Source organism: Vipera ursinii, assembly GCF_947247035.1.
Source record: "Vipera ursinii genome assembly, chromosome: 12".
Classification (NCBI taxonomy): domain Eukaryota; kingdom Metazoa; phylum Chordata; class Lepidosauria; order Squamata; family Viperidae; genus Vipera; species Vipera ursinii.
In genome coordinates this window covers 315,883-342,250 of record NC_139525.1, presented here as the reverse complement: position 1 = coordinate 342,250, position 26,368 = coordinate 315,883, and the positions used below count along the sequence as shown (strand labels likewise).

The 26,368-nt window shown below is 58.3% G+C and overlaps 2 protein-coding genes across 2 annotated transcripts; one reads left to right on the top strand and one right to left on the bottom strand.

Annotated features, from left to right (window-relative positions):
• Positions 1-751: 751 nt before the first annotated feature.
• On the bottom strand, positions 752-18,184 carry SHROOM4 (shroom family member 4). Its single transcript, XM_083372073.1, has 11 exons — positions 17,960-18,184; positions 14,178-14,329; positions 10,680-10,808; positions 7,354-9,436; positions 7,122-7,183; positions 5,889-6,575; positions 5,480-5,580; positions 5,150-5,399; positions 4,601-4,751; positions 4,022-4,303; positions 752-3,575 (listed from the first exon to the last, which is right to left on the bottom strand). The coding sequence occupies exons 1-11, from the start codon at positions 18,128-18,130 to the stop codon at positions 3,306-3,308; spliced, it is 4,338 nt and encodes a 1,445-aa protein (XP_083228199.1). The 5' UTR covers positions 18,131-18,184; the 3' UTR covers positions 752-3,305.
• A 4,393-nt stretch (positions 18,185-22,577) lies between these two features.
• BMP15 (bone morphogenetic protein 15) lies at positions 22,578-24,758 on the top strand. The gene is made up of 2 exons (XM_083372113.1): positions 22,578-23,102; positions 23,745-24,758. The coding sequence occupies exons 1-2, from the start codon at positions 22,751-22,753 to the stop codon at positions 24,593-24,595; spliced, it is 1,203 nt and encodes a 400-aa protein (XP_083228239.1). The 5' UTR covers positions 22,578-22,750; the 3' UTR covers positions 24,596-24,758.
• The last annotated feature ends 1,610 nt before the right edge of the window (positions 24,759-26,368 follow it).

The following is a 26,368-nucleotide window of genomic DNA, read 5'->3' as shown; positions in this document are numbered from 1 at the left end:
GAACCTTTCAACCATGAAAGCCTGGCTTGTCCGCTTCTTCCTCCCCATTTAACCTCTTGCTGCGGTGATTGACAAGGGAGCTCTGGGAGGCTGTGCTGTCCCTGCCAGCCCAATTTCTTTTGGTGAAAGGGCAGGTGGCCTGGGCAAAGCTTGGCTGGCCACTAAGGCGGAACCATGTCATATTCATCAATGGACAGGGGTCCAAAATCTGTGCTTTGATGTGCTTCTGAGATCTTGAATTCCACAGCTTACACCATCCAGCCTTGCAACTGCTGCAATTAAAACACCATGCTCTGGCTCTTTTCTGCAGCTCTTATCTGCAATGAGGGAGTTGGTTGCAAGGCATTCTTGACCTCTTCAGCCCCAAGTGCACATGGCTGCTGCAGCCTGGCCCCACTCTCAGTCCTGCACATGGACGTCTGTCCACATTTCCAATGCTGTTGCCTCCCCCAGTTATCTGAAGCCTCAAGAGAGGAGCCCATCGTGCAAAGGACTTGATCCTGGAAATCTAGCCAGTTGCCTGGCCTGTGGTCAAAGGCCATCTGGCTGCTGAGCCTTACTCAGAGCAAGCTACCCCTGCCAAACTGCCAGCTGCTTTCCCTTTAGAAGTGGGAGGCTGTAGCCCCCTCCCCAATCTCATTTGCCTTGTACAAATAAAAATCTTCCTCCTTTCTGAGCAGGCTGTAGTGGTTCTGATGCTCCCCCTCCCCCCCCACCCTGAACAGAAGCCACACAGAGCCAGGGACCCAGTTAGCACCAATTTAATACAACATGTGATTCTGCTTTTTCCCCCATTCCCATAATTGCACCCGCAACCAAGACACAAGCTGCTGGAGGTGGTGGTGTCAAAACACCTTTGGAAACACAACTGAAAAGATCTTGCTGTGGAAACGTTGGACAGGAACCATAGATTATTTGGTGTGTAGGAAGCACAAAATTGCAGCCAGCAACTCAAGCATTTAATCACATAGCAACATGCCTCCAGAGTTGGCACTTGGGTTCCACCTGCGCTGAGGAGGGGCTGCTTGGGCAGAGCAGCTGCTCAGAGCAAGCCAGGCAGGGACAGGGGAAAACCTTGTTCCTACAAATAACTACAGGGAGCTGCAGGTGGGAGACATGGAAGGGGAGGAAGGGGAAGCTGGTAATCGCCAAGGTCCTAGGTTGCACAGAGCTCCTTCCCACTCGATGCAGAGTCCTGTGTCGGACAGCCAGAAGCTGGGCCTAGAGTCACTAGGCAACCTGGCCTCCTCTTTTTGGTGCACAAAAATGTGCCACGCTTCTACAGCTAACTCCCCACAAAAGGCTTTGGTTTCAAACAAGCCAGAAATAGTTGGGGGGGGGGAGACAGGCAGTAGGAGGTCAGGTTGGAAGACACAGGGAGAATTTCCAAGATTTGCCTGGGAAAAGCAGAAAGAGGCTGACCTGTGACTTTGGCCGCTGCCTCCCGACTCCAGCTTCCAAAACCGCAGACTCGCCCCCATTCTCAGGGCACTTCCAGGACCAGCAGAGGCTAAAGCAGAAACAGAAGGCAACTGCCAAGTGCTCCATTGGTGATGATAGGCTGTCACATCTGAGTACTTTTCCAGAAAGGTACCAACAGGCAGGCGTTCAAGTCCCTTAAACCCAGATCTTTCCAAAAGAATAAAGGCCGGCTCAGCCCTTCAGAGGAAGGATCGCAAGTCCCTCCTTAGAAGCCCAAGTTGGGAAACAGTCCAAGGCCAAGTAGCCGATGCCACTGGGTTTAGCTTGGCCACCCTTCACCTGCTGGAGCATTCAGGAGCCGCAGTCCCAGCTCGAGAGCACCGTGTTGAGAAGCTGATCTGGGAAAACTGGGTCTCCCTCCTTGAGGGTTAAAGAGGGACAAACTGTCTTCCTTCCCTGCTTGTCGGGAGCCTAGAGAGTGGAATTTTCATCCCTCTTGAGGCCCAGCACGGCCCCTTCCTTGAGGAGAGAATGTGCAGCCGTGAGTTTCAGGCGGCCCAGCACTGAAGAGGTTAAGCCGAGCAGACTTAGCTTCCTGCACTGGGCCAAGGACAATGGGGAGGAAGAGGATGTCAGGGTCACAATAGCCGTGGCAGGATCCCAACACATTCCTCTGCTGTGGATACAGGAGAGGTAGAAAGAGAAGCCCTTGTTATTCCATCCCAGTTCCCCCCCGTTCCCCCCCCCAAAAAAAATGTTCTTGCCAAGGCATTGCAGCTTTAGGCCATGCCAGGAAGATGGAAGGGAGACTCTCTCCAGGGCAGGGCTGTCTGGCCAAGGCCGGGGGAAAGAGCTGGTGACTGGGGCTGGATTGCCCGTTGATCCCGTGGATAAATTAAGGCAGCCAGCTCACAGCTCATGAAAAAGGCAGGCTTGGGTATATGCCTGCTGTCATTGCACCATCGCTGGCTTAGGGTCTGACTGCACCCCATTGCAAAGCCGGGCTTCCCCAGGCCTGATCCCCACATGGCCCTGGCGCTGCAGGCAATGTCTCCCTGGCAGTTTTGCTGCTGGATGGCAGCCACCTGAGCCCACTGAGGCCTGGCTGCAGGAGGAAGGCGAGGCGAGGCACACGAGATTGTCTGCTGCTGCTGGTGACCTCATGTCGGTGTCTTCCATGGGAAGACTGAAGCAGCAGCCCCAGGGCTTAGTTGGGGATATTGGCAGGATGCGATGCCACTGGCAGGGCTTCTTGGGCCAAGGCAGGACTCTCCGGGGAAGCCGCTGCGGATGTGGGCTCTGAAGCAGCCCGTGCCGTGCCCCTGGCCAGTCTATCCAGCCACCCGGCCCTTGTCTGACCCAGATCCAGATTTCACTTGGAGACAAACTTTAACACAGCAATAGCAGAAAATAAATAACATGGACCAGTAGAAAAGGCACCTCTGAGGCTTGTAGGCACTTAAGGTGAGGAATGGGTCCCACAGTTGAGTTCAGAACATCTCCCCCCAAGTATTGCAAGAGGGAAACTTCTTTGTCCATGCTAGGCTGTGTGACCCCTGGAAGGGATGCGGTCACCTCATCTAGCCAGCCGGGTAGTTTGGGGAGGCTGCGAGGACCCCCACTGCCTCTTCATTCCAGTGACTCAGGTTTCCCACAGCGATCTTTTCTTCAGCAGCAGCCAGGACAACTGATCCTAACTGCAGGTGGGCACATCTTTGTGGCAAAGGGTGGCATGTGGGTGACCCCTTCTTCCCTGGCCACAGAGAGGAGGAACAGACAGGCTCTTTGGCAAAAGGCACAATCTCTTTCCGGAGGACAGAAGCCTGCAGAGGTCCTGCAGTTTGCATCCAGCCCTCCTCCCAACCAGTCGGGTCCTGGCTCCTCTAGTGCTTCCTGGGCCTCAGAGGCAAGCTCTCCCAGAGACAATGCAGCTGCTCCTCACCCAGCTTGATCTTATCGTCCAGCTGCCGCTGTTGGATCGCCAAGGCAGACTTCATGCGCACAAAGTGCTGATAGTCTTGCAACTGCTCAGGGGGCAAGCAGCGTGAGACGCTGGCAAAGACGAGCTGCTCCCGCTGAACCACATGCTCCTGCAGCTCCTTGGCATCCTCCAGCTGTGCTGTCAGCTGTCGCTTCTTCGCCAGGAGGGCCATCTTTGGTCAGGGGATGGGCAGGAGAGAGGAGGAGGAGAGAACTGGTCAGTGCCGGCCATGCCTGGGACCTCTTCAGGTAAAGAGCCCCATGCTGGTGGCAGAGCCCAGGGCTGGATCCAAGAAGCAGCACTAGTGTTCTCACCAGGGGAGGCAAGAGGGCAAACCGGCTGCACTGCAAACTTACAGCTGCCAGGACAGGCACTGTGGGATTGTACGGCCGTTTCTAAAGGAAGAGTGGCACGAGGGCTCACTCAGCCTTTGAGCCATTGTTTGGGCCTGGTGATATCCTAGCATACATAGCCAGAGTCACAACAGGGAGCAACGGAGGACCCAGGGCAGCTGAGCTGCAGGGAAGTTCCACTCTGCCAGGGCGGGCAAGCCACCCACTGCTGTACCACAAGCACCCTGCCCAGCAGCCTGCCCTCCCTACCCCATTCAGTGCCCACCTTCTCCTCCTCCTCCTCCTCTTCCTCCTCTGCATTCAGGCCAATGAGGGTGTTCTCCACGCGGGCCAGCCTTCCAGACAGCGAGAGCAGCAGGTTGACCACCTTGTCCAGGTCGCCTATGGCGAGGCGGAACTTCTCAAGTTCGTGGGGCTTGCAGGCCCCCTTGATGTAATTCTCTACCTCTCTGCCAAGGGCGGCATTGGCACTCAGGTCATCCTGCAGGCTCTGCTGGGCCTCCTGCAGCACCACCAGCTTCCGTCCGATGCTCTCAATCAACTGCACCTGCAGAGCAGAGAGATCAGCGGCTGCCTCCGGAGGCTCCGTTCACTGCTAAGATTCAGGAGGAGTCAGGACTGCAGGCGTTGGTGTTTTCAAGCGGGATACGGTCCCAATTAAAGGCTAGCCGGCTGTCAGCCCTGCTGGGACTCTGCAGATGCTCCTCCAAGGCCTCCGGCTCCTGGGATCCGTCTGGAGCCAAGGGCCCCCCCCCCATTCAATGCCCTGCAACGTTGTTAGCCTTAAGCTGGCTGCTCAGGCCCCGGACTCTGGTTCAGCAATTGGCTGGGGGAGGCGGCTCACCTTCTTCTGAGCCAGGTCCTCTTCTGAAGAGGCTGCAGCCAACTCGGACGGCTCCTTCGTTTTGTTCAGCAGCTCGGCCGTGCCCGCTGACAGATTGAGGTAAGTCAAGCAGGAGGGGGGGGCTCCCCCGGACTCAGCAGAATTCTGCTGCCTACATAAAAGAATGCATTGGGGGATGCAGCTTGGGGGGGAGAGAAGAGGCTGGTCTTACAACAGTGGGGGGTCACAACATCCCTGTAAGGAAACGGAGGCTCCAACAGCCCAGTTGCATCTGCCTGTCCGATTCCTCTTCCTCTCTCATTGCTTCAAGGCAGCACAACATCCCTGGTTGCTCTCCCCCTCCCCAGTTTTCTGATCCCAGCAACCTGTGAAAAGATTATTGGCCCAGGATCACCCAAGGGATGAGTGGCGAAAGAACAGGGCTCCGAATTCGGCTCTCCCCGAGCCAGGTTTGATGCGGCAGCCAGGGGTCAGGCTGGCTCTCCTGTGGCTTGCTCTTCTTGTTCCACGTGTGACTCCCCCCAGTCTGAAAAGCCCAAAGGTACCCACCTTTCAGGGCAGCTGGGACCACTGCCTAGTGGTAACCAGTCCTGCCTCGGCCAGAGAGGGCAGCTGCTTGTAGCAAAGAGGTCACCCATCACCTCGGCTGCTGACCGGAGTCCTAAACAGGAGCTCAGCACTCCAGCCAGGGAACGGTCCTTGCCTGCCACATCTCTCATCAGTTCCTCCGAACTCAGGCGCAAGGGGGGAGGCCCCGATTTGTGACGCTCTCCTGCGGCGTCCCGGGACACAGGCACACCTGTGGGCATAGAAGGTGTAAGCCAGCAGCGCTGCCCTCCACAGGGACCCTCTGCCACACCCCAAAGGGAAGAGACTCACGCCAGATGAGGGGCTGCTCTGAGGGGCTGCCGGCTGGTGTCTCCGGCTCCCCAACCTGGGGATGCTCCTCGGCGGCTACCCCCTCCAAGGAACTGGCTGCCCTGTAAGCACAAAACCAACCCATCTCTTTTTACGGCCAGGCCATTCCCTTCGAAGGCCAAGCTGGAGGGTAACTGATTTCTACTGGGGGCTTTTGCACCCTTCTCTGCCCTAAAGGGAAGATGGGAGACGGGGAGAGCCTTCTCATTGGCACAGCTGCCACAGCCCTCCCTGTGCCTCAAGCGGGCAAGGCAGACACTGGCGCTGGTACAGGAAGGGCTCAGCCAACATCTCTCAGCGACGCCCCTCCCAACCCTCCACCCATCTGGAAACCGGGACAGCTGAAACCAATGGAAGGCCGGCCACTTGCCTGGATGGGGCGCTCCAGTCACTCGCCTCGGCCATCAGCCACTCCAGGCTACGGGGCGGTGACCCACGGCAGTAGTAGTGGGGGTTGTCTTGCTTTGGGGCGGAAGGGGTGCTATCGGGTCCTGCACAGGGCAGCCGCGGGCACTGCAGTTGTGGCCTGTGGTGCCACAGATGCTCCACAGGGAGGCTCTGAGAACGCTGCCTGGCTGCTTCAAAGCCAGGCTGGCCCGGGCCCCAGGAGTCCTGCGCACGCACGGGCAGGCAGGCCTGGGCGGGGAGAAGCTGCTGATGTGAAGCCCGGGCTGCACGGTACTTCTCCCAGTTCGGTGGGGGGGGGCGTGGAGGCGGGGGGCCCCTTCTTCTGGCTTGGCATGGTGGTGACTTTGGTGATGTCTCCTCCGCCTTGGCCAACAGGGCTTCTTGCCACTCCCTCGCAGAGACACCAGCAGGCTCGGTGCAGAGGTGGCTCTCCGAATAGGCCCTTTCACGCAGGAGGGGTTTGTGGTCCTTGCTGGGGCCCCCTTCCAAGCCCCCCTTCTCTGTGACCCGCCTTGGCTGCTCGCAGTCCCAGGAGAGATCATGCGTGGATTGGGCCCGGCAGAAAGCAGGCCCAGCCGGTTCGGTGCGCTCAAAGCAGGTCCAGTGAGGGCTAATCCTAGCGAAGGCCACCTTGTGCTGCAGGAGCTGACTGGAGAAAAGAGGAGGGGGCTGCAGACATGACTGTGGGGGGGAATCTACCTTCTCCTGCCCTCAGTGGGTGGGGGCTGCTCGAGACGCCCTTGCTCTGAGGAGGGAACAAGGGTCCCTTGGCTGTTGGGGTCAACTAATTCTGGCCAAGAACAGTCATTTCACTTAGCCAGAGAGATGTAGATTAATGGCAGACAATCTGACTGCTTCCTCAGTGCTACGGTGCTCCTCAAATGCACCAGCACGCCAAGCCTGTGCATACGAATGCCGGCATCGGAACGCTCGACAGGGGAGGCCAGCCTTGATGACCAGCTCCAAATCCTCTCTCGGAGGTGCGCCCTGTCTGCTGTCTAGGAAGGGTCACTAATTTCTGAGCCTTCGTGTGGGGGTGGGGGAAGCAGGCACAGATTAGTGTCTCCCCTCGCTGCTAGTGAGAAGCTCTCAGAGACACAACACACACCCCAGCAAACAGCAGGCAGCCCAGAATGCCAACCCTCCCGTTTCTTTAGGGCCAACCCCATTTCTGTTCTGCCTGGCAAACGCTTACCTCGCAGGGTGGCTGCTTGCTCTGTTCACAGCTGAGGGCTCCCATTTGTCTAGAGGGAATTCCTGGGAGGCAGAAGGGGAGAGTGAGGGGAAGGGATGGAAGAGGCCATGGAGCCCCTTGACCTGGGCAAAGGGGAAGAGGCTGGGCCACCAGTGAAAGCCCATACCAGCAGCTGAGGTCTTCTCCCCCATCCCCAGCTGGTGTGGAGGAAGGATTTGAAAATCCGACTTACCATTTGAAAACGCTTCCTTGCTTGCCAGGGAGCTCCATCCTCCATGAGCTTCTGCTGACCTGGGCAACAGCACTCACTGTGACAGCTCCAGGAACAGGGGTGACAATGGTGGGCACGGTGGCTGGGTGGCACTGGCATGTTCTTTGAATGCAGCATGGCACACTCATCCCGAAAGCTGTAGGCGCAGGACTCTCGGATAGCGCACGAGCAAGGCAGGGCCCACCAACACTCAGTGTCCCTACTGGATCGAGCCAGGGACTTGCACGGCCCCAGAATCTCTGGCTGGAAGTCCTGGTAGTTGGTGGGTGAAGATGGGCACCGGTAGGACTGATCAAGAGAGTGGCATTGGAAGTCTCCGTGCTCAGTGCTTCCTGGCTTCTCTGCCTCAGGGGTCCGTGTACCCTGAAGGGAACTGTAGGGCCTGGCGGGCAGCAGGCGGCTCGTTTCCTCAAAGAACTTCCGCCGGTCGGCAAAAGGCCAAAGGCCGGGTTCCTCTGAAGGCGGCTGTGAGGACGGCCCTGCCTCTGATTCCTGAGGCTGGAGCTTGTGCTCTGGGGACCACCGCCAGCGGCCACCTCCCCCTCCTCCTGCACAGGCCAGTGGCAGAGGCTTCTCCTTGGGCACCAGGTCCCCAGACAGCCTCTGAGGGCTGCATGGGGCTCTCTCCTCCCCAAACACACTTAGTTCAGGGCCCTGTCGCTTGGGGGGCTCAGCTGGCAGCCCAGAGGAGCCACAGAGTCTGCCCTCCCCTAAGGGAGGAGACGGGGCAGGAGCCACGGTGTGGGCGGGGGGCTCCTCTTCGCACCCTAGCTCCCTGGGACCTTTGGCCTTCTGCAGTTGGGCTTTGCGCCACTGGATCTCATTCCGCAGGTTGGTGGCGAAGCGGTCACTGCGCCTGCGGATTTGTGCAGAGCGATGCTGGGCCTTCTGGGCAGCTGGGAGTTTCCTTTGAGCGCCTGGCAAAACATCAATGTGGGGGGCTGCCTGGAAGCCTGGCTGAGGGGTGCTGGCATTGCCAAATGCCAGCAGTGGCGGGGAACCAGTCAGGGTCCCGAGGGCCGTTGAACTGCCCTGTGGAGAAGGGGACTCCTCCCCTACAGTTGGGGGGCAATCCGGCTCTTCTGCTGGCACCCAGGGGTTCTGGCTGCACTGATCTGGATTTAGCCATGGCTCTGGAGCCTGCATGCCCTTCTGCTCCTTGTGCAGCGGGGACACTGTCCAGTGGGGACCTTCCTGGCCACGGGAGACATCCAAGGCCTGCAACTGGGCAACCAGCAAGTGTTCTGGGATGCTGTGGCGATGGCTGAAGGGCCCGGCCCAGCCAGCCTTCCAGGAAGAAGAGGGCTCTCCATGGTTGTTGGCCTCCACCATACGCTTCTTATCTTCAAGGGGGTCTCCTATGGGGCAGCTGGGGCTCTCAGCCAAAGAGGAGGGGGTGATTTGTGGGCCCTTCTTCATCATCCTGGAGTGCAATTCTGTGTGTGAGCTCAGCAGGTAGTACTGGTCAGTGACTGGAGAGTCCTTCAGGGGGCCTGCGGCGGCCAACTGCCCGTGGGGACCTCTGCCAGGTGTGCAGAGGGCGGTGTCTGAGCTCCACCGATCCTCAGGACACAAAGAACCCGTGTGGCTGGGGGCTCTTGGGTCTTCCAGCGGGGAATTACATGCACGCAGACTGTCCTGTCTCACAGGAGGCTGGGGAGGGACGGCAGCCCCTTTGGCAGGGCTGGGAAGAGCGCCTGACTGGATGCTGGAGGGTGACCGGACACCAGAAGCTGGGGAGGGCAGGCCTGCCGGCTCCCCCCCTGTCTGCAGGTAGCGAGGCTCTGGCAGCTGGCCAGGCTGGGTGCCGTCCACGAAGCCGGCCTCCTCAGGTCGCAGTGCAGAGTCGGAAGTGCTGGAACTGGCCGAGAAGGAGCTGTAGGCAGAGTCCCGCTTGCTTTGGTCAACGGCCTGGTCAGTGGGAGACAGGCTGCCCTCATAGTAGGTCTGGCTGGCCGGGTCCAGACTTTCCATGCTCCCGAGGGAGCTGTTCTTTTCTGTGGTGCAGTGGGGAGAGAGAGGGTTCCACGGCAAAGGCAGGTCACTGGGGGCAGGAAGAAAGGGGAGGCCCCCAGGTCACAGGGGCAGGGTAGCCCTGACTGGCTCCCCAATGCCTTTTGGCCCACAGCTGCTCGCTTGACGGTGCAGCAGCAGCAGCAGCCCTTCACACTGGCTCCCCCCCAGCCCCCCCCAGACTGTCGCTTGACTTTCCTCGACCCTCTGTTGACCATCTCAGGGCCAGCAACCCCTTTCGCTCCCTGCCCGGATGTGGGAGAGAAACACCCCACCATCTACTGGGACTCAGGACAAGAAGGCAACCCGAGGTGCCACCCAGCCCTTCCTGCCTGCACACAAGGATCCTGCCTGCCACTGAGGAGCAGCATCATGGGGCCATCGAATCCAGGCCTTCCCAGGGCTCCAGAGCAGCCCTTCCTGTCCAGCCACTGCCAGGCTGAAGCTCTCACTGGAGAGCCAATGCCAACCACGGGGGGGGGGGGGGAATGTGGGTTCTGCACCGCAAAGACCCAGCCCGATCCCAATCTGGGGGACATTGAGTGGGAGCAGCTCCTCCAAAAGAGAACTCCTGGCCAAATTCGCACCCGGCTCTTCAGGTTCACGTGGGTCCTGCCTGCCATGCCACATCCTGCAGCTCAGAGAGTTGGCAGCTCCTCTTGCCTGCTTGGCAAAGGAGCTGAAGCCACTGCTCCTTTGAAGGAGAACACTGTAGCTCAGGGGTGAAGTGAGGGGTCCTTGGTGACGTTACCTAGTTTGGGTGATGAAATATCTGCAAGAAAACAACCAGGCTCCAAGACCTCCTTTGCTTGCTGGCAGCCTGCTTGACTCTGCCCCCCACTTCCCCCCCATGGGACAAAACACAGTCAAGGCCTCCCGGAGAAATGGTGCCCAACACTGCATTCCAGGCTCAGGAGCACTCAGGATGGGCACAATGGTGCCCAGTCCAGCCAAAGAGGAGGTGCTGGGGCTGCCTCCAAGCCCTGCAGGAAAGCCAGGCGAGGAACGGCCGGCAAGCAGAGGCCTCTGGAGCCATGTGCTCACGTCTGGGACCCTTCCTGTCTTCCCAGCCTGGGCCACAAAAGGCAGCCGAGGCAACAGGGTCAGCTGTGGTGGCCTGCGCTCTTTCAGCCCACGATGCCAAAGCCCTGAGGGGAAAGCCAGCTGTGCCCCTGGAGAAGAATGGCAACCTTGCCCTCTGCTGACAGAGAGGACCCGCAGGAGCCAAGTAGCTGCCCCCCAGGCCCCTTGCCCTTCTTTCCTCCGGCGCTCACCTTGTCTCGCAGTCCAAGTGCCAGGAGAGACTCAGGGGGTCAGCAGGAAAGGTCATGGTGCCCTCAGTCTGGACTTTGGAGAGCTTGGCCAGATGCCATGAGGGGGGCCTGATGAAGGGCACGTTCCTCCTTTCAGAGAAAGCAAAAGGAAAGTGAGGGGCAGGAAGCTGGCAAGCCCGGTGAATCCAGCTGCCCCTCTGCCCAAGTGTGCCCTTCGCCACCTCCCGAGCCTCTCTTTGGCTCACTGCTGCTCTCCCAGGGCGGTCCGAGCCTTTTCCTTCCCGGCCCCACCCAGCTGGATGGCTGCCCCCAACCCTGACAGACAAGCTGTGCTTTGGAGAGGAGGAGGCGGACACCAGGAGAGGCAAGCCAGAGACAGTGCCCCATATCTGCCTCCCCCCAGTTCCCCACAGCCCAGCCCAGCCCAGCCGAATGCCCTTAAAAAAAGCCACCTGGGGACCTCTGCCTGGAAGTGAATGCTCAGCTGGGAACTTCCGGGCTTCTTGTCAGTTGGTGCTACTGAGGCTGAGCCACTCCGGCAAGGCGAGATCAGCCGGTGGGCCAGGACAGAGCAGAGACAGAGGGCAGGACAGGGGGGACAAGGGTAAGGAGGCCCTGCAGCCAGAGCCCTGCCTGCCCCAAACGGACTAACAGTGCCACGAACCCAGCAGCTACCAGACAAGAACCCACAGAAGGGCATCAGCAGGAGCCACGTGCACCTGCCTCTCCAACGAGAAGCCGAGTCCCGTGCCCTGTGGGGGGACCTAGGCTTTTCACTGCCATCACCCCAGCCAAGTTATCTCCTCCATTCCCCCCCAAACCCCCAAACCCATGCACAATCAGACATGGAAAGGAGAGCCCCCCCCCCCGCAAGTTCAATACACACCTATCCTGGCCAACTCTTAGCAAGGTCTGGTAAGAGAGTTGTGCCCAAGCTCCGGCCCGGCCCTTCCCAACCAGCCACTGGAGGCAACTGAGTGGGACTGGAAGTGGCCAGCCCAGCAGGGAGGGCTTCCTGCTCCTCCAGGCTCCTGGAGCCAATTCCCATCCTCATCTCCTCCCAGCCAGGAAGCGGTGAGGAAGTGATGTCCAGGGAGATAATTTTGCTGGCACTGGCAATATCAGAAGCCGAGACCCCAGGGAAGGGGCTTCCTGCCTCTTGGAGCAGTCCCTCCCCTCAAGGTGGTGGGGGGGGGAGGAAGCATCCCTCCCTCAGAGCTGCAATCCTCTGGGCCACCTGCCTCCTAGGGGAGAAGTGGGTGGACGAGGATCTCCAGGGTGGGGAGGGCCAAGCCTCTTGCCTTGCCTGGCGGGGGAGAGGGGGAATTCCAGAATGCCTCTTGCTGAAAACACGGCTTCCAGCTGAGCTTCAGGGCTGCCCTCCCTCTCTCCCCCCACACAGGAAGTGGCTGGGACAAAGTGCAGGAAGGATGAGGTCATTGCTAGCTCAGTTTGGGGGCAAAGAAGCAGCAGGAGCTGAGATGGAGCAGAGATGCTGTGGGGCCACAGGCAAGCACAACCCCAGCCCCACTGCAAAGGGCTCTTTTTATTTCTGGAGAGCTGTGAACTCTACAAATAGCGGCCTGGAGAGGTGCCAAAAGATTCCCCACCCATGCTCCACTCCAAGACAGGCCCATTATTCTGGTGCTTCCTCCATGATACTCAGGCCAGAACCATCACGTTTTCTGGCTCTCTCCCCCCCAAAAAAAGAAAAATAAAACTTTTTCAACATACCCGACTCCAGAACCCCAAACCAATTCAGATCTTGGTGGAGCCTTGGTGGAGCAGTGGGCTAATGCCTCCTTAAGTAACACCAGCTGCCTGCAATTAGTGCAGGTTCGCATCCCACCAGGCTCAAGGTTGAGTCAGCCTTCCATCCTTCCGAGGTAGGTAAAATGAGGACCCAGATTGTTGGGGGCAATAAGCTGACTTTGTAATAATGCCACTTGGGGAGGGGTGAAAGCCCTAATAAGCAGGCATATACATAGAATGAAGGCTACTGCTAAGCTTGCAAGCCGCCCTGAGTCTTCGGAGAAGGGCGGGATATAAATGGAATTTTAAAAAAAATCTACAGGAGACAGTGGGGATCTACTGGAGCAGCCAAGAGCTTTGCCGCACCCCCCCTTCCACAGCCATCCCCTCTCTCCCAAAGGGGGGGGCTGCATAGGAGCCACCTGGCCCTCTGCTTGGTGTAGCCCAAAGAGCATCTGATCAGGACACCCTGAAACTCCAGATGGTCATCTCAGTTTGTCCTTCTTTCAGGACAAGCCCTGGACCCCGAGTGACCAGGCCTTTCCAGTGGCAGGCAGACTGGCGGCCCCTGCTCTCTGGCTGCTATTGGCCTCGCCAAAACTCTGCAAGTGTTTAGTCTGCTGGGACACTTTGTGCTTTTGAGTGTTTGCAGTTCCTTTCTTTTACTGAATTGTTTTGTTTTGAATTGATGCAAACTCGCCCTGAGTGATGCGAATAGTCGGGAGAAGGGAGGGAACGCTGCAGGTATCCCCAGTGTGGGGTTCTGGAGCCTTTTGGTATCTCAAGATTTGCACCAGGGAGAAGAGGAAAGCATGGCAGTTTCAGAGGAACGTTCGAGTGGACCAATGATGCCTGTTTGCTTTTAGGGACGTGGTCAGAAAATTTCAGTGTTCTGGCAGCAGCTATTGGTGCTTGGTCCCAGCTCCAGATGGACACAGACCAAAACCGCCATGCGTTGGTGGCTCTGGCTGCAAAGGCCAGGAGAGGGAGGAAGCCTCCTTGGTTCTCGGCTTCACTGCTGACCGAGCCAGTTCTTGGGCAGTTCCCCAAATCGCCTCAGCCAGTGCCTCAGGCCAGCTTTATTGACCTGGAACTGATCCGTCCATGTAGAGAAATCCCAGATAAATAAAGAAAGCACATATAAGTCTGAGCTAGTTTCTGTTTCTTAAAGAGACCCCGCACTCTGCCAGCAGATTTGCCTGCCAATAGCATCGTCCCAGGCGAAGGTACGTCTTCTGCATTTCAGAGACATTCAGTTCTTACTAGCTGCAACGTTGAAAACAGGACCTCCTGAAAGACTGACCTGCTTTGGAGGCAGGAGAGGAACAGAGGAGGAATCAGAGTTCTTTAAAAAAGCCAACCTACTCCAGGCACAAGGGATTTCACACTGCCTTTGCCAACTACAAATTGGTGTGCAATCTCAAATTCCTGCCACAGGATGGCAGCTGCAGCCAAGCTCAAGGAGCTCAGGCACACACCCATGCCTCTTTCCCCCCCCCAGTCCAAACTGGAAATCTAGCAGGAGCAGCGCCTTGCTGACTGGACTGCAGCCCACCCGCCTCGTTTGCTGTGGTGAGAACAGAGCCCCCCAGCCCCAGAGGAAAGCTATGTGCCACCTGCAACCTCTTAATCAGGAAGAACTTCTCCCGGGCAGGAGAGGCCAGCGTGGACAGTATCTGTGTATGCAGCTGTGTGTGTGTGTGTGTGTGTGTGTGTGTGTGTGTGTGTGTGTGTGTGTCTCCTCACCTCCGGATGATCATCTTGAGCGTGCGGTAGGAGCCCTTGATCAGGATGAGCGCTTCCTGCCGGGAGCCGTAGAGCGGAGTGCCGTTGATGTTCACCAGCTCATCGCCCGAGTGCATCTTCTGTGAGAGGGCCGCTTTCCCCCCATCTTCCACCTGGAAGGGTAGAGCCAAGGTGTGAAGGGTCACCTGAAAGCCACTGCAGGACAATGGCCAGGCCAAAGGACCAGCTTGCATGCCCATCTGGGCAACTCACAGCAACAACATATAAGAAACAGTAAGTGATTTTAATCAGCTGCCACTGTCCCATAGACAAAAGATTGCTGCAATCCCCTCATGCAGGGGGAAAGAGTCTCCCCCACTCACCAAAGGAGATCCATCACGGAGCCGCCAGTTGGGGGATCTTCTTAAGGACTCCTGCAAGATCAGCCCTCAGAAAGAGTGCTTCAAGAGTCAGCGCTGCTGTAGGCGCTGGCCTGCACCATGTGCACTGAGACCAAAGCAGAGCCGAGGCCCAAGCCAAGAGAGAGGAATGGGCAGCCCTTCGCTGCCAGTCACACGGTCAGCAGAGAGAGGGCAGGGGCTCCCCATGGTCAGGCTGAACAAGAGCCAGTTGTGCTGTCCCCAGGACACGGAGAGCCCACAAGGCCTGGGCATGTGGCTGTGAAAGAGCCACACCCAGCGTCTGAGGAGTCAAGAGTTAACCTTCTCCAGGAGGAAGACCTGGTCCAGCTTCTCAGAGATCTTGTGCCAGCTTCAGGCACAGTGGCCGGTCAGTCTCAGGGTCATGGGAAGGGATCTTTGAGGGGTTCCACGCTGCAGCCTTCTTCCTCGGGTGATCTGTCCTGTGCTCCGGGCCACTGAGGGCCCCAGGAGGAGGAGAGAAGGCAGGTCCCTCCTGCGGTTGGAATCCTGCAATGAGCCGTGTGGGGCAGGCCCTACTGAACTTGGATGCTTGGAGGTGGAAGCAGTAGCAAGCCAGCTCACCAGAAGGAAGCTGAGAGAGGCAAGGCCAGCCTTGAGTGCGTAGGGAGAAGAGAGTTTGCTGGCTGGCTGCTAATTATTGCACAAAGCAATCCTTGTTCCTGCTCAGGATTTTGCCAGGCAGAAACGAAGGGTCACTATTCCCTGGCCTGGAATCAGACCTAGAGGGAGCATTCTTTGCCCCTGGGGGCGGGGCAAGTGAGTCCTGACTCCCCCAAGGCCCACACCCCAGACTGTTCAGCCCTCTGGGGCTGGGTACCTGGAGAAATGTTCAGGCCACGCCTCTTGACTAGGGGACAGAGCGCCCGACTGAGGCAAAGATCCCCACGCTGGAACAAGATCACTGCATTGTGGCCCAGGCGTTTCAAAGGAGCAACCATAAACACACGGGTACAGAGCACAGGCACCGGTGGATGCTGCCCATCTGCGCAGAGCAGCCCCAGTAGGCAGGCGCAGAGAGTGAACGAGAGCGTGGAGAGGAAGCAGGTTTCATGGGTGCTGCTCCCCAGGCAGAAAAGTACTTGGCCTGCCCACCACCTCCATCCCCCACTGCTGAGGGACCAAGCAGGATCCCCTCTGGAAAGGCGGAGCCCTTCCGAGGAGGGCTGGGGGCAGCTGGAGGCTCAGGAGAAGCACCCGACAGATGAGGCACTTTTTGTGCAGTGGCAAAAGGGACCCTGGCAGAGGGCTCCCCCCACCCGTCCCTGAAAAGTGCCCCTGGCTCTTCCCCAGAGCCTCCCAGCCAAGGGAAGCCACACAGCTGCCTGTCGGGAGCTCCATCCCTGATGGCACACAAGGGCAGTTAATCATTCATTCGCTGCCTTGGGGCTGTTCCTGGTGAGCACCGGGTTTTGGGTCTCCCTCCGGGAGAGGCTTGGCATGCGGCTGGCAACGGGAGCAGCTCAGCTCCCTTTCCTTGGGGACACAAGTCAGTCCTTGCACCCAGCAACAAATACACAAGCCTAGGAGGGAAGACCCTGGCCAATTCAGGGTAGTCCCTGTGGTCCAGGACTGCCTATATTAATCAAGAATCCTATCATGGGAGGTACCTTGGAGATTATCCAGTCTGACCCTTGGCTCAGTGCAACACCATCCCCACTAGATGGTCACCAACTTAATGGAAGAGAGTTCAGCACTTGTCCCACTGCAGAAGGGCTCCAACAACTAGGAATTCTGTGGTTGGACCTAGATTGTTGGGGGCAATAAGCTGACTTTTTAATAATGCCGCTTGGGCCCCCCGAAAGCCCTAATAAGCAGGCATATACATAGAATGAAGGCTATTACCAAGCACATTGATTTGTGCTTTAGATTGTAAGCCGCCCTGAGTCTTCGGAGAAGGGCGGGATATAAATGGGATTTTTAAAAAAAATCTGCCCAGAAAACAACTGGCTCATCTGCCCCGCTCTTCTTTTCCCCAAGCTACACCTGCCGCGTGCTTGCCCCATTCCCTCCACATCTTCCTTCAGCCTTTCACCCCCTTCTCTGGATTCCTGCTGGTCTGTCAGCGCCTTTCCTAAAATGTGGGAGCAGCTGCATTATTCCAGGAGTGAACAACGGCTTCTCCACATTGCTCAGTGCAGCTCAGGAGGACCTTTCCTCTTGGGGAGCTGAATTAGACCTTGGCACCCAGGCCCAGCTGTGAGGTCCTGATGCCCTCTGCGTTCCCTGCAGCCCAGAGGGAGCCCCTCCTCTCCCCTCCCCTTTCACACCTTTGGTTTTGCCTACCTAAAGCCCAACCTGGCATTTTTTTCTGCTGAAATTCATCCTGTGGACGTTCTATTTCAATTCCCCATTTTAAGGCTCCTGCAGTTCCTGCTTTTTCGGCATCATCCACACTGCCGATAGATAATTGTATTTCTAGCACAGCCTCCAAGCCAGGGTCAACACCAAAAGCGTTGATCCACACAGAGCTGCCAGGACCTTCCAGTCAATAATTTTCTGTAGCTTCACCTTAGCAGGCTGCCAAAGCCCAAGAAGGCCCCATAAGCTGGCTATCAACGGGGAGGGGCCGCAAGGCAGGCCCAACCTTCTTTGGAGTTTGCTGGGGAAGATTCTGGGAAAAGGGACCACAGCAGAAGCCATCAAGCCCGGCTGGGTCCAGCCCAGGGCAGTTCCCTCCATGCAGAGGCTCCTCGGGGAATTCCCGCTGGGGGGCGGGGTTGACCCCCAGGATGGCAGTCGCCACCAGTCTGCCCCCCCCCGCGCTGCCTCCCCGGATTGGGCGGGCGCCGGGGGGGGGGCGCGGCCACTCCGCCCTGAGGTGGGGCTGGGAGGCAACAGCCCCACGAGGCCTTGGCGGGCGACCGGCTTTTCTCTGCGTCCAGCCGAGCCTCCTCGCCGTCCTTGAGGAGGGAGGCGACCCGGGCATCCCTCCTCTCACGAGAGCCGCCGGGCCGGACGCCGCCGCCGACTCCTGCTCTGCCCGCTGGCGACCCGAGGTCGAAGCGGGGCACGTCCTCCGCTGTGGCCCCCTCAGCAACTTGCAAACCGCCGGACGGGAGGGGGGAGTCGGCGGAATCCTTCTCACTCGCCGCGGAGCGTCGCCATGGCCCAGAAACCCAGTAAAGTTGTGCCCAGCCGGGCCGCCGCCCTCCGCGGCTCGCGCCGGACCAGGAGGAGGCGGGAGTGAGCGAGGCGGGATGGGGGGGGGCCGAGCAACGCCCAGCCGGCGAGGGGGAGAGGCGCCCAGGCGGGAAGGCGGACTCGAGGAGGCCAGACAAAGAGCCGCGGCTGGCTCCGGACCTCCCGGCGCACGGAGCAGCGCAGCCCGCGCTCCCCGGGGAGACTGCGCCGCAGACTCACCTTGGAGACGATGAGGGGCTCGCCGTGCTCCAGCCCGCCCCGCAGGGTGAAGCCCCAGGGCGCGCCGCCGGCCAGCTGCACGTGCAGGTACTGGAAGGAGACCAGCAGTCGGCCCGGCAGCTTGGCCTGCGGCGGCGGGTCAGGCTGGAGTTGGCCCGGCGGCCACTCCATGGCACCATTCCCTATCCCGGGTGTGACCCGCGGCGGCGCTGGGCATAGATGGGACGCGGCGCGACGCTAAGCTCTGCCTGCTGGAGGGCGGACCGGCAGGAGCCCCCGGTGGGCGTGTCGTGGGCGAGTGGAGGCGCCCGGCCGGGCCGGCCCGGATCCTGCAACGCCCCGACCGAGGCGCGCCCCCAGCAGCGGAGCCGCTCCGCCTCCTCTGCCGGGCTGCTTTGGCGCGCGGGCTCTGCCGAGGGCGGGCGCTGCCGAGGGCGAGGAAGTTAACCCGGCCCAGCTTAAACGAGCTCGCCTCCCTGCACGCCGAAGATGTGGAGGCGGGAGCCCTTAGGACAGGAACCGAGGAACAGGCTTGGAGACGAAGCTAGGCCCGCCGGGCTGATCCCACCCGACCCCACTAGGGCTTTTTCGGGGGCCTCGAGGCCAAAGGGGGAAGTTGGCCCTCTGGGATCCAGGTTGAGTGGCACTCTGCCTGCTTCAAGTGCACCTACCTGCAAGGGTAACCCTGGTGCAATTGCTTGATTTGCTGGTGTAGTAGAGCTGAGCGCTAAAAACTGTTTTTCCCACCCTGCCTGTCCCTCAGGGGCACTGCTGCCAACTTTCTTTCAGCAGGAGTCACACTGGGGCAACCCCAGATGCTCCTTTGTTCCCCAACTGGTCCAGAGTAGGTGCCACCCTTGGCTCTGTGAACACCACAGCCCTGGGCCTTGGTGGGCTGGGAATGTCTTCAGATTTGTGTGGAGGAGAAAATGTGCTGTCAATTTCAAAGTCTCCTTGTGCCCGTCAGTGCAAGCGGGCCTGGGGCTGCGGAGGGGTGGGAGGGGGGAGGCAGAATGCTGGGCAGCCCTTTGGGGCCACAAGAGTGAGGCAGCAGCCGCTCTCCTGCAACCTTGGGCAGTGCCCAGACTGGCTCCATCCCTCTGTCCTGGAGTTGCTTCCTACAAGCACTAGGCACTTTTTGGGCATCCATGTGTGTACAACCCCAACATGCATTATCGAGGAGCTGCCCAGAAGTAGCAGGAAATGGGGGGGAGCTATTGTTTTTAGGAGCCTCCGAGGGTGTCAAGCATTATATGGAACTCCCTGCCACAAGAGGTGCTTGTGTTGCATTATATCAGAAGGTGGTTGTGCAGACACGAGAGAGGTGTGTGTGAGACAGAGACATTGATCCAAGGGTTGGGGGCTGCCCCCTGTCATTAGCACTGTGATATTTCAGCCTATGGCACCCCAATGCTTTTTGATGAAAAAGTCGGTCTGGCAACATGGAGCGTTGCTGTCCAGAGTAGTCTCCATCCGGTGAAGGAATTCCTGGTTTCCCAAATGCTGAATGCGGAAGGGTTAGCCCTTCTCTTGCAAGACTGTGCTGAGACCCACAGCCCTCCTGCCAGCCCCTCCTAGAATGGAGAGACTGATCTTTACACCACGCCTCCCTCCACAAAAGGCTCTTGACCATTAATTGGGGAACAGCAGATTTTTGCAAAGAGGGAGTGGGGGGGCATTGTCCTTAGTTGCCCTCTGAGGGTGATTTGAAGTGTATGTGAATGCCTGCCTATTTATTTGGTGGGTGGAGGGGTGGCCGAGCCAAGTGGGCAGGGGACCAATTGCTGAGGGGGGGGCGCTCTGCAGGCCAATCTCATCCCTCTTCTCCCTGCCTTCCTGTTCCGAGAAACCTCCCCACTGGCTTTGCCCAAGGCCAGGGAAGCCGCTGAGCCTAAAGCTGCCCTCTTTCTCCCCTGCAGGCTGTTTTGGCTTCCTCTTCCCAAGGACCAGAAAGCCCTTTTGTCCAGAATGTCCAGGGAAGGTGGGGGGGGAAATTGATCAGCTGGGGGTGCAAAGCAGCAGGCAGGGAAGTGTGCAGGGAGAGCCAGGCTACCATTTTGGGGCCATAACATGGCTTGCTTTGGCTCGTGTGAGCAGAGCCCTTGTAGCTGGCTCTCTCTCAGAGCTAATCTAGCCTGCTTTCAGGAGAGCTGCAGGATTGCCCTGTGAGACCCCTGCCCAGCAGAGGACCCTTCCTCAGGCTGGCTGCTCCTTTGGAGAGCTCATCCTGGGCATTGGGTGGCCTGGGGAAGGTCAGCCTGAGCTGAGGGCCATGGTCAAAAGCGCAGGTGACTGAGGCAAGAAATCTTGCCAAAACCAGTAATTTTGCCAAGTTCTGCTGTGATCTATTTGGGCTGATCTTTAGGGTTCCCGAAGACTCTGTGGGCTGCAACTATTGAGCATTTCTCAGCTGATCTATAGAGAACCCCGAGTGGATATCTGCAATGTTTTTCAGACATGTAATTGACCATGCCTATATAAGAGGCATAAAGTACGTCTTTATATAGATAAGAGGATTTGACACATGAGAGCAAGTTCCTGGATTGTTTGTGCTGGGAAGGAGCTTGGCTGAGCACCAAAATTTCCCCCTCCTTGAAGAACCCGGTGGCAAGGACATACCTTATGTTAAAAAACAGGAAGTTTACAGAATGACTGGAAAGCCCTGAACACTGGATTTTGGAGTCCCTCTGGCATCCAGAGATTCAGCAGTGGGGAGGAAACCACCTTCTGCTGCCCCGTAGGTCTGATGAGCTGCTTCTGGCTGCCGAATCCCCTTGGCTGCCCTCACCTGCCGGGGTGCCTCCGCTCCCCCTGCCACGAGTCCTTTCTCTGGGCAGCCCTCGCCCAAGTGTCCCCGCTGCTTTGACCCAGGGCTGTTCAGAGCCTCCCCAAGGCTACGCCATGCTCAAGGCAGTTACTTCCCAGGTGAATCTGGCTGGACCTCAACTGCCTGACTTCCAGGTTTCCCCTTGGAGACCCTTTGGAAACAAAACGTGCCCCAGAAGCAGCAGTGGTCCTGCCCAAACACCTGGGGAGCCTCAGGCCCGGCCTCCAGTAGCCCAAGGATCAGCTTAGGGGCCTCAGCTGCATCTGGCAGCCTCAAGTGGAAGGACAGGCACTTGGAAAAAGAGGGGAGCAGGCCCTACTACCCCAAAAGGAGCCAGTTCTGGGCTGCTGGGGAAGACCGATTCCCAAGCTCTGGACCCAGTCAGGAACAGAAGCGCTCCAGTTGCTGGCTCGGCCTGCCTCCCCCTCTCGGATTTTGGGTCCAGCCCAAGGGCGGAAAGACACTCCCTGCCCAGGAATGCAGTGCTGGTGCCAGGGGTGGAAGTGGGCGGGAGGGGCTGTGCCAATGGAGCCTGGGGGGGGGTAGCTCCAGTCTGCCTTGCAGGGCCAAAAGAGAAGAGAGACGGTGGCCTCCAAAGGCCTTGAAATGGGACATTCTTCAATCCCTTCTGCCAATGCTTTTACCCTGGTGGGTCCTCCCCTCCCCTATGTTTATTCTGCCCTGCTCAATGCATTCGGCTAGGACTTTTGATTATGTTTATAACTTTGACTTTATACCTTTGAAGGGTATAAAGGCCTAAATAAATAAATTATCATTGTCAATAGTTTGTACAGGATAGTTTTTAAATCACCATGTAGAAGCTGAAAACAAGTCATGGAAGGGCGCCACTTCACAAAAGTGCCACGTTCACCAAGCCAGTAGAAATACTTTGCACAAAATGATAAAAGCTGAACTTTTTCAGCATCGTGTTTGGGGGATCAAAGTGTGCTTAGCTGAAGCTGCAGAAGTGGGAAAGGATGGAGAGAAAGAGGCGGGTTAACACAAAATTATTTTTCCTGTTTTTCCAATAACTAAGATAAATAGGAGCTTGGGAGACTGGCCGCATGTAAGAAAGGCAGAGATTCCCCACAGTTGAGCTTGCATGCAAATCCAGGCCGTTTCCTGCATCTGCTGATTCCTGTGAGGCCTTCAGAGCTGTTGGCCTCAACTGCAGTTGAGCTGTGCAAGACGGGATTGTGCCCCATGAACAGAGAGCAAGCACCACCCAAGGAAGCCCATTCTTTTGTGAGTCAAGCATGTCTGCCACAAGGGGGAGCAGGAAACAGCTCAAGCAACGGGGTGCTTTTCAGATGTGCCTGGACTCCAAATCCCAGAGTTCCCGGTGGGCGTGGCCAAGAGCTTTTATGCAAAGCCAGCTGAACATAGGTTCGCATTGTGTTCTGGTCATGAGGCGAGAGTAAGGAGCTGCCGCTAAGATAAGCAGCTATGCAACCAGCCAGCAAGGCCTGCCTTTCCAAAGACGACTCTAACCGCGGCAGCGGCTTCTGTGGCCACAACGCACTGCGTTTTTCTCGAAAGAAAATGCCTTCTCTAAAGAAGCGAGCTGAGCCCCAGGCGCCTCGCCCACCTGGCTCCCTCCAGCCTGCAAGCAGGACAACCCCCCCCGCCCTTTAAGGTGGAGCGAGGCCCGCCTTTAAACGCAGCCGGCGGCGTGCTGTTTCTTACCCAGCGGCACAGGGCGGGGAGGGGGCGCTTCCCGGCCTGCGGCGAGTCTCCGGGTGGAAGGAGCTGCCCCGGGCCTGGCGCAGCTCTCCGGACCCGTGAAGCAGCTCCGGCTCCCGCCGCCCCCTGGCCTGGCTGTGACTGCTCGGGGAACCTAACATGGGACTGGGTGGGTGAGGCTCACCCGCATCCCTGCTTTCCCCCCCGGGAGACGATGCTCCCGTTGGGCGCTCCGGCTCCTGCCTTGTGACCCCGGAGCCCAGCGCCGCCGGAGGGCCACCATGGCGGGGCTGAGGCCGTGGAGCGCTTCTCTCCTCCTGGCCCTGCTGTTCCCCCTGGCGCTACCTTTGGAAGGCGGGAGGGAAGCGCTACATTCCGAGGCGCCGGCCGCCTTCGCCGCCTCCGGAGCCCTTTCCCTGCCGCTGATCCAAATGCTGCTGAGCCAGGCGCCCCCCGGATCCTGGCTCCCCGGTCCGAACCGGAGGCGAGCCAGCGGGCAGCCCCTGCGCTACATGCGGAACCTCTACCGGAGCGTGGCGGACCGGTACGGCCGCCCCCGCAGGGACGGGCGCCTCTCCAGCAACACGATCCGCCTTGTCCGACCGTCGGCCAAGGCCCGCCAGGCGGAGGCAGGTGAGCTGGGGCCGGGACTCCCTCCGGGGCTGCCGGAGCTGGGGCTCAGCGCTTGCCTCGACGTTGCTGACCTGTCAAAGGGCGTGGCAGCCGGCAGGTCCTGAGCGAAGCCAGAGGGCCGCCTGCTGCCTTTCAGCTCTCTGGAGCAGGCAACTGGCCAGAGGAGCCCCAGCCTGCAGCTCCTCTGGGCGGGGTGGGAAGTTGCTAGCCTGCAGCTCAGACTGCCAGCTTCTGGCCAGGATTACCCAGCTCTGCCGAATTGACTCTAAGTGGGAAGCTTTCCTTGAGCCAAGCATTCCATCTTCTTTTGCATGTGCGGCATGAGCTGCACGTCTTGCACAGCACAGAATGGGGCACTTTTACGGAGTCCTTATTCCAAAAGCTCTGCCTCCCCCAGGCTGCCAGCCTCTTAAAGGCCCTTCAGAATTGGGAGGGAGAGGGGGGGGGCTTTGCTCGCAGGTCCAAGGGAGACAGCAGCTTCTCCCATCTATTGTGAATACTCCCAAACTGGCATGCAGCCCACCCCAACTGGGGAGATGGACGAGCAGCATGACAAAAGAATAGGCTGGGGCTCTTCTTTAGGAAGGTTGGGGCCCCTGTGGGGCCTAAGGATGGCTCTTCTGCTCCCCTTCTTTGTACCAGCAGGCCCCTGGTTCATCTGGGCCCTTGACTACCGCCTGGAAGTGCAAGCGCCAGCCCAGCACCTCATCAGAGCTGTTGCTGTCTACGTTCAACGTCCATCCTCACCTCAAGGCCCCCTCTGGTGCACAGCCAGCCCGCTGCCTGGTGGAAGCACCCTGTCACAGGCGGCAGTCAGCCCGACTCTGCTGAAGAATGCCACCGCCACGTCGGCTGCGGAAAGCTGGGTGGAGCTGGACCTCTCCTGGCACCTCCGGCCATGGTCCTGGGCTGCCCAGAGTAGCCACCTGCTCCGCCTGCATCATGCCTGCTCCTTCCTGGAGTGGGCCTGGAGCTCTCCCCGTGGGCCTGGTGGGGGGCACCCCCCCTCCCTGGAGGATCCCTTCTTGCTGCTCTACCTCAAGGACACTTGGAAACCCTTCCGGGCTTCTGTGGGTGGGGAGCTCCCCCAAAGCTCTGCCCATGTCCACAGGGTGCGCCGGGCTGAGAAGCCGAACGTGGACCTGCCCCGCTATAGCCGCCACCCCAGGGCCAGGCCGAACGAGTGCGCCCTCCACCCTCTCCGTGTGACCTTTCGCCAGCTGGGCTGGGACCACTGGATCATCGCCCCCCACTCGTACCGGCCTCAGTACTGCAAGGGAACTTGCCCGCGGGTCCTGCGCTACGGCTACAACTCTCCCAACCATGCCATCGTCCAGAACCTGATCAATGAGTTTGTGGACCCAAACATCCCTCGCCCTTCCTGCGTTCCTTACGAGTACAGCTCCATGGGTGTCCTCATGATTGAGCAGAATAACAACATCCTGTTCAAGGTGTATGAGGACATGATCGCCAAGTCCTGCACCTGCCGATGAGCAGCCTCGTCTCTGGCAATGAGCTCTGTGGGTTGCCCTCTTCCCTGGGCCTATGCTCCCACCCACTGCCTCACAGAGAGAATCCAGATTTTAAGGCATTTGGCAACTTTTCACTTGGATCCAAGACCTCCTTTCCCAAGGTCACAGAGGACTAGCACCTTGGTTGGGCTGTTTTACGAAAGGATTTTTATGCACAGATTGGCAAATTGTCCTCCTTTTTTACCAGAAAAAGTATGCAGGTACTCCTGGAACGATTTCACCCTGCCAGAACTTGGTAGAGAACAGTTGAAGGAAGTGCAGCCGTTATGGTCATGCTGAGGCAGGAAGGGTCCCTCCGCTTCCCCCTCCCCAGCGTTTGTCTCATTGCCTGCATGTGCATCTTGATGCCGGGGTCGCTGCCCCTTTTGGCCCAGCAGGGTGGCTGTGTCCTGCAGTCCAGCCTGAAAAAAATGGATGTGCAGGAGCAGCAGCCACAGGTTTCTCCCTCCCATCCAGAGGCCCTCTTTCCCCCCCACCAGCCAGTGTCCCCTCCCCCAGCAAGAGCTGTGTGGTCTCTGGAGTACTCAAAACCCCCTTTTCTGTTCCTGCTGCTTGAGGGGCACTGCTCTGTGGCCAGTTCTTTGCTTTGCTGCTACTACCTCCCACTCTGCAAATAAAGGCACACTCACGCCATCCACAACCCTGGGAGATGTCAAGCACTGAATTCCTTGGGGGGAAGAGCCCCCTGGAGGTTGCTTCCTGAGAAGGCTGTTCTGGAAGCAAAGGGGAGCTTGTCTTTTAAACCAAGGAAGAAGAGTGTTTAGGTGTGTGGTTGGGGGTTACGCATCCTGCCTTGCCCAGGAGAGATGGCTGGTGGGGGCTTAGTTGGCTGGGCCTTCCCTGGGAGCTGTCCCCTCGTGTCCTGGGCTTGATGGAGTCTTGGGCGGGAGGGAGCTCCTCACTTGGTTTTGGCCTTGTCATGCACTGGACAATGGAGCAGGCCTCCCCGTCCCCTGGCCCTCCCTGTGCTTCTGCGGCCTTGTCCATGTCTTTCTCTTCACCCTTATTTGTTTGCACCTGTTGCCTACCTGGCCTGAAAAAACTGCCATAACTTGGGAAAACTTTCTATTTATTAAATGGTGTATTTAAATGAAATTATGCAATAAATTTAGTTTCTGTTTTGCTAAAGATGAATGCAGTCTCTGATTTGGGGAAGAAGGAAAAATTGGACAAGGAAAGGGGGAGGTGCCCAGACTGGCCCATCTGACCCACAATTCAGCTCCCACACAAGACAATTGTCGCATCTGCAGCACAGAATCGGCCATTCCCCAACTCGCGGCTGTAGGTACTTCTCTGCGGCCACCCAGGTAGCCCGAGCACTTGCCACCAGCCGCTGTTCCTCTCTTCCTGATAGGGCTAATCGGGAGCACCACAGAGCAAAGCAGGATTCAGTGCAAAAGGGTAACAATACAGCCTGCCCAGCATGTTTCCAACTGGCAACTGGGTGCAATTGGGGGGGAGCAATTCCAACTCCCCAAGACTGGCAATCTCCACTTCACAGCCCCAGCTGAAAAGGGCATGATGCGACTTCCGAGGAATTTAGGCCTCTCCGTGGTTCTCTTGGTCTTGGGCTGCCCTATGGCTGCAGAACGTGAGCCATTCACTATTTCCCCTATTAAGCACATAATGATTTATGAAGGGAGGAAGATGAAGGCTGAAATGTTCCTGTACTAAAGCACAGACTATCAGCAAGAATATTTGAGGAACAACATGTTGCCTATCAATTTTTCAGAT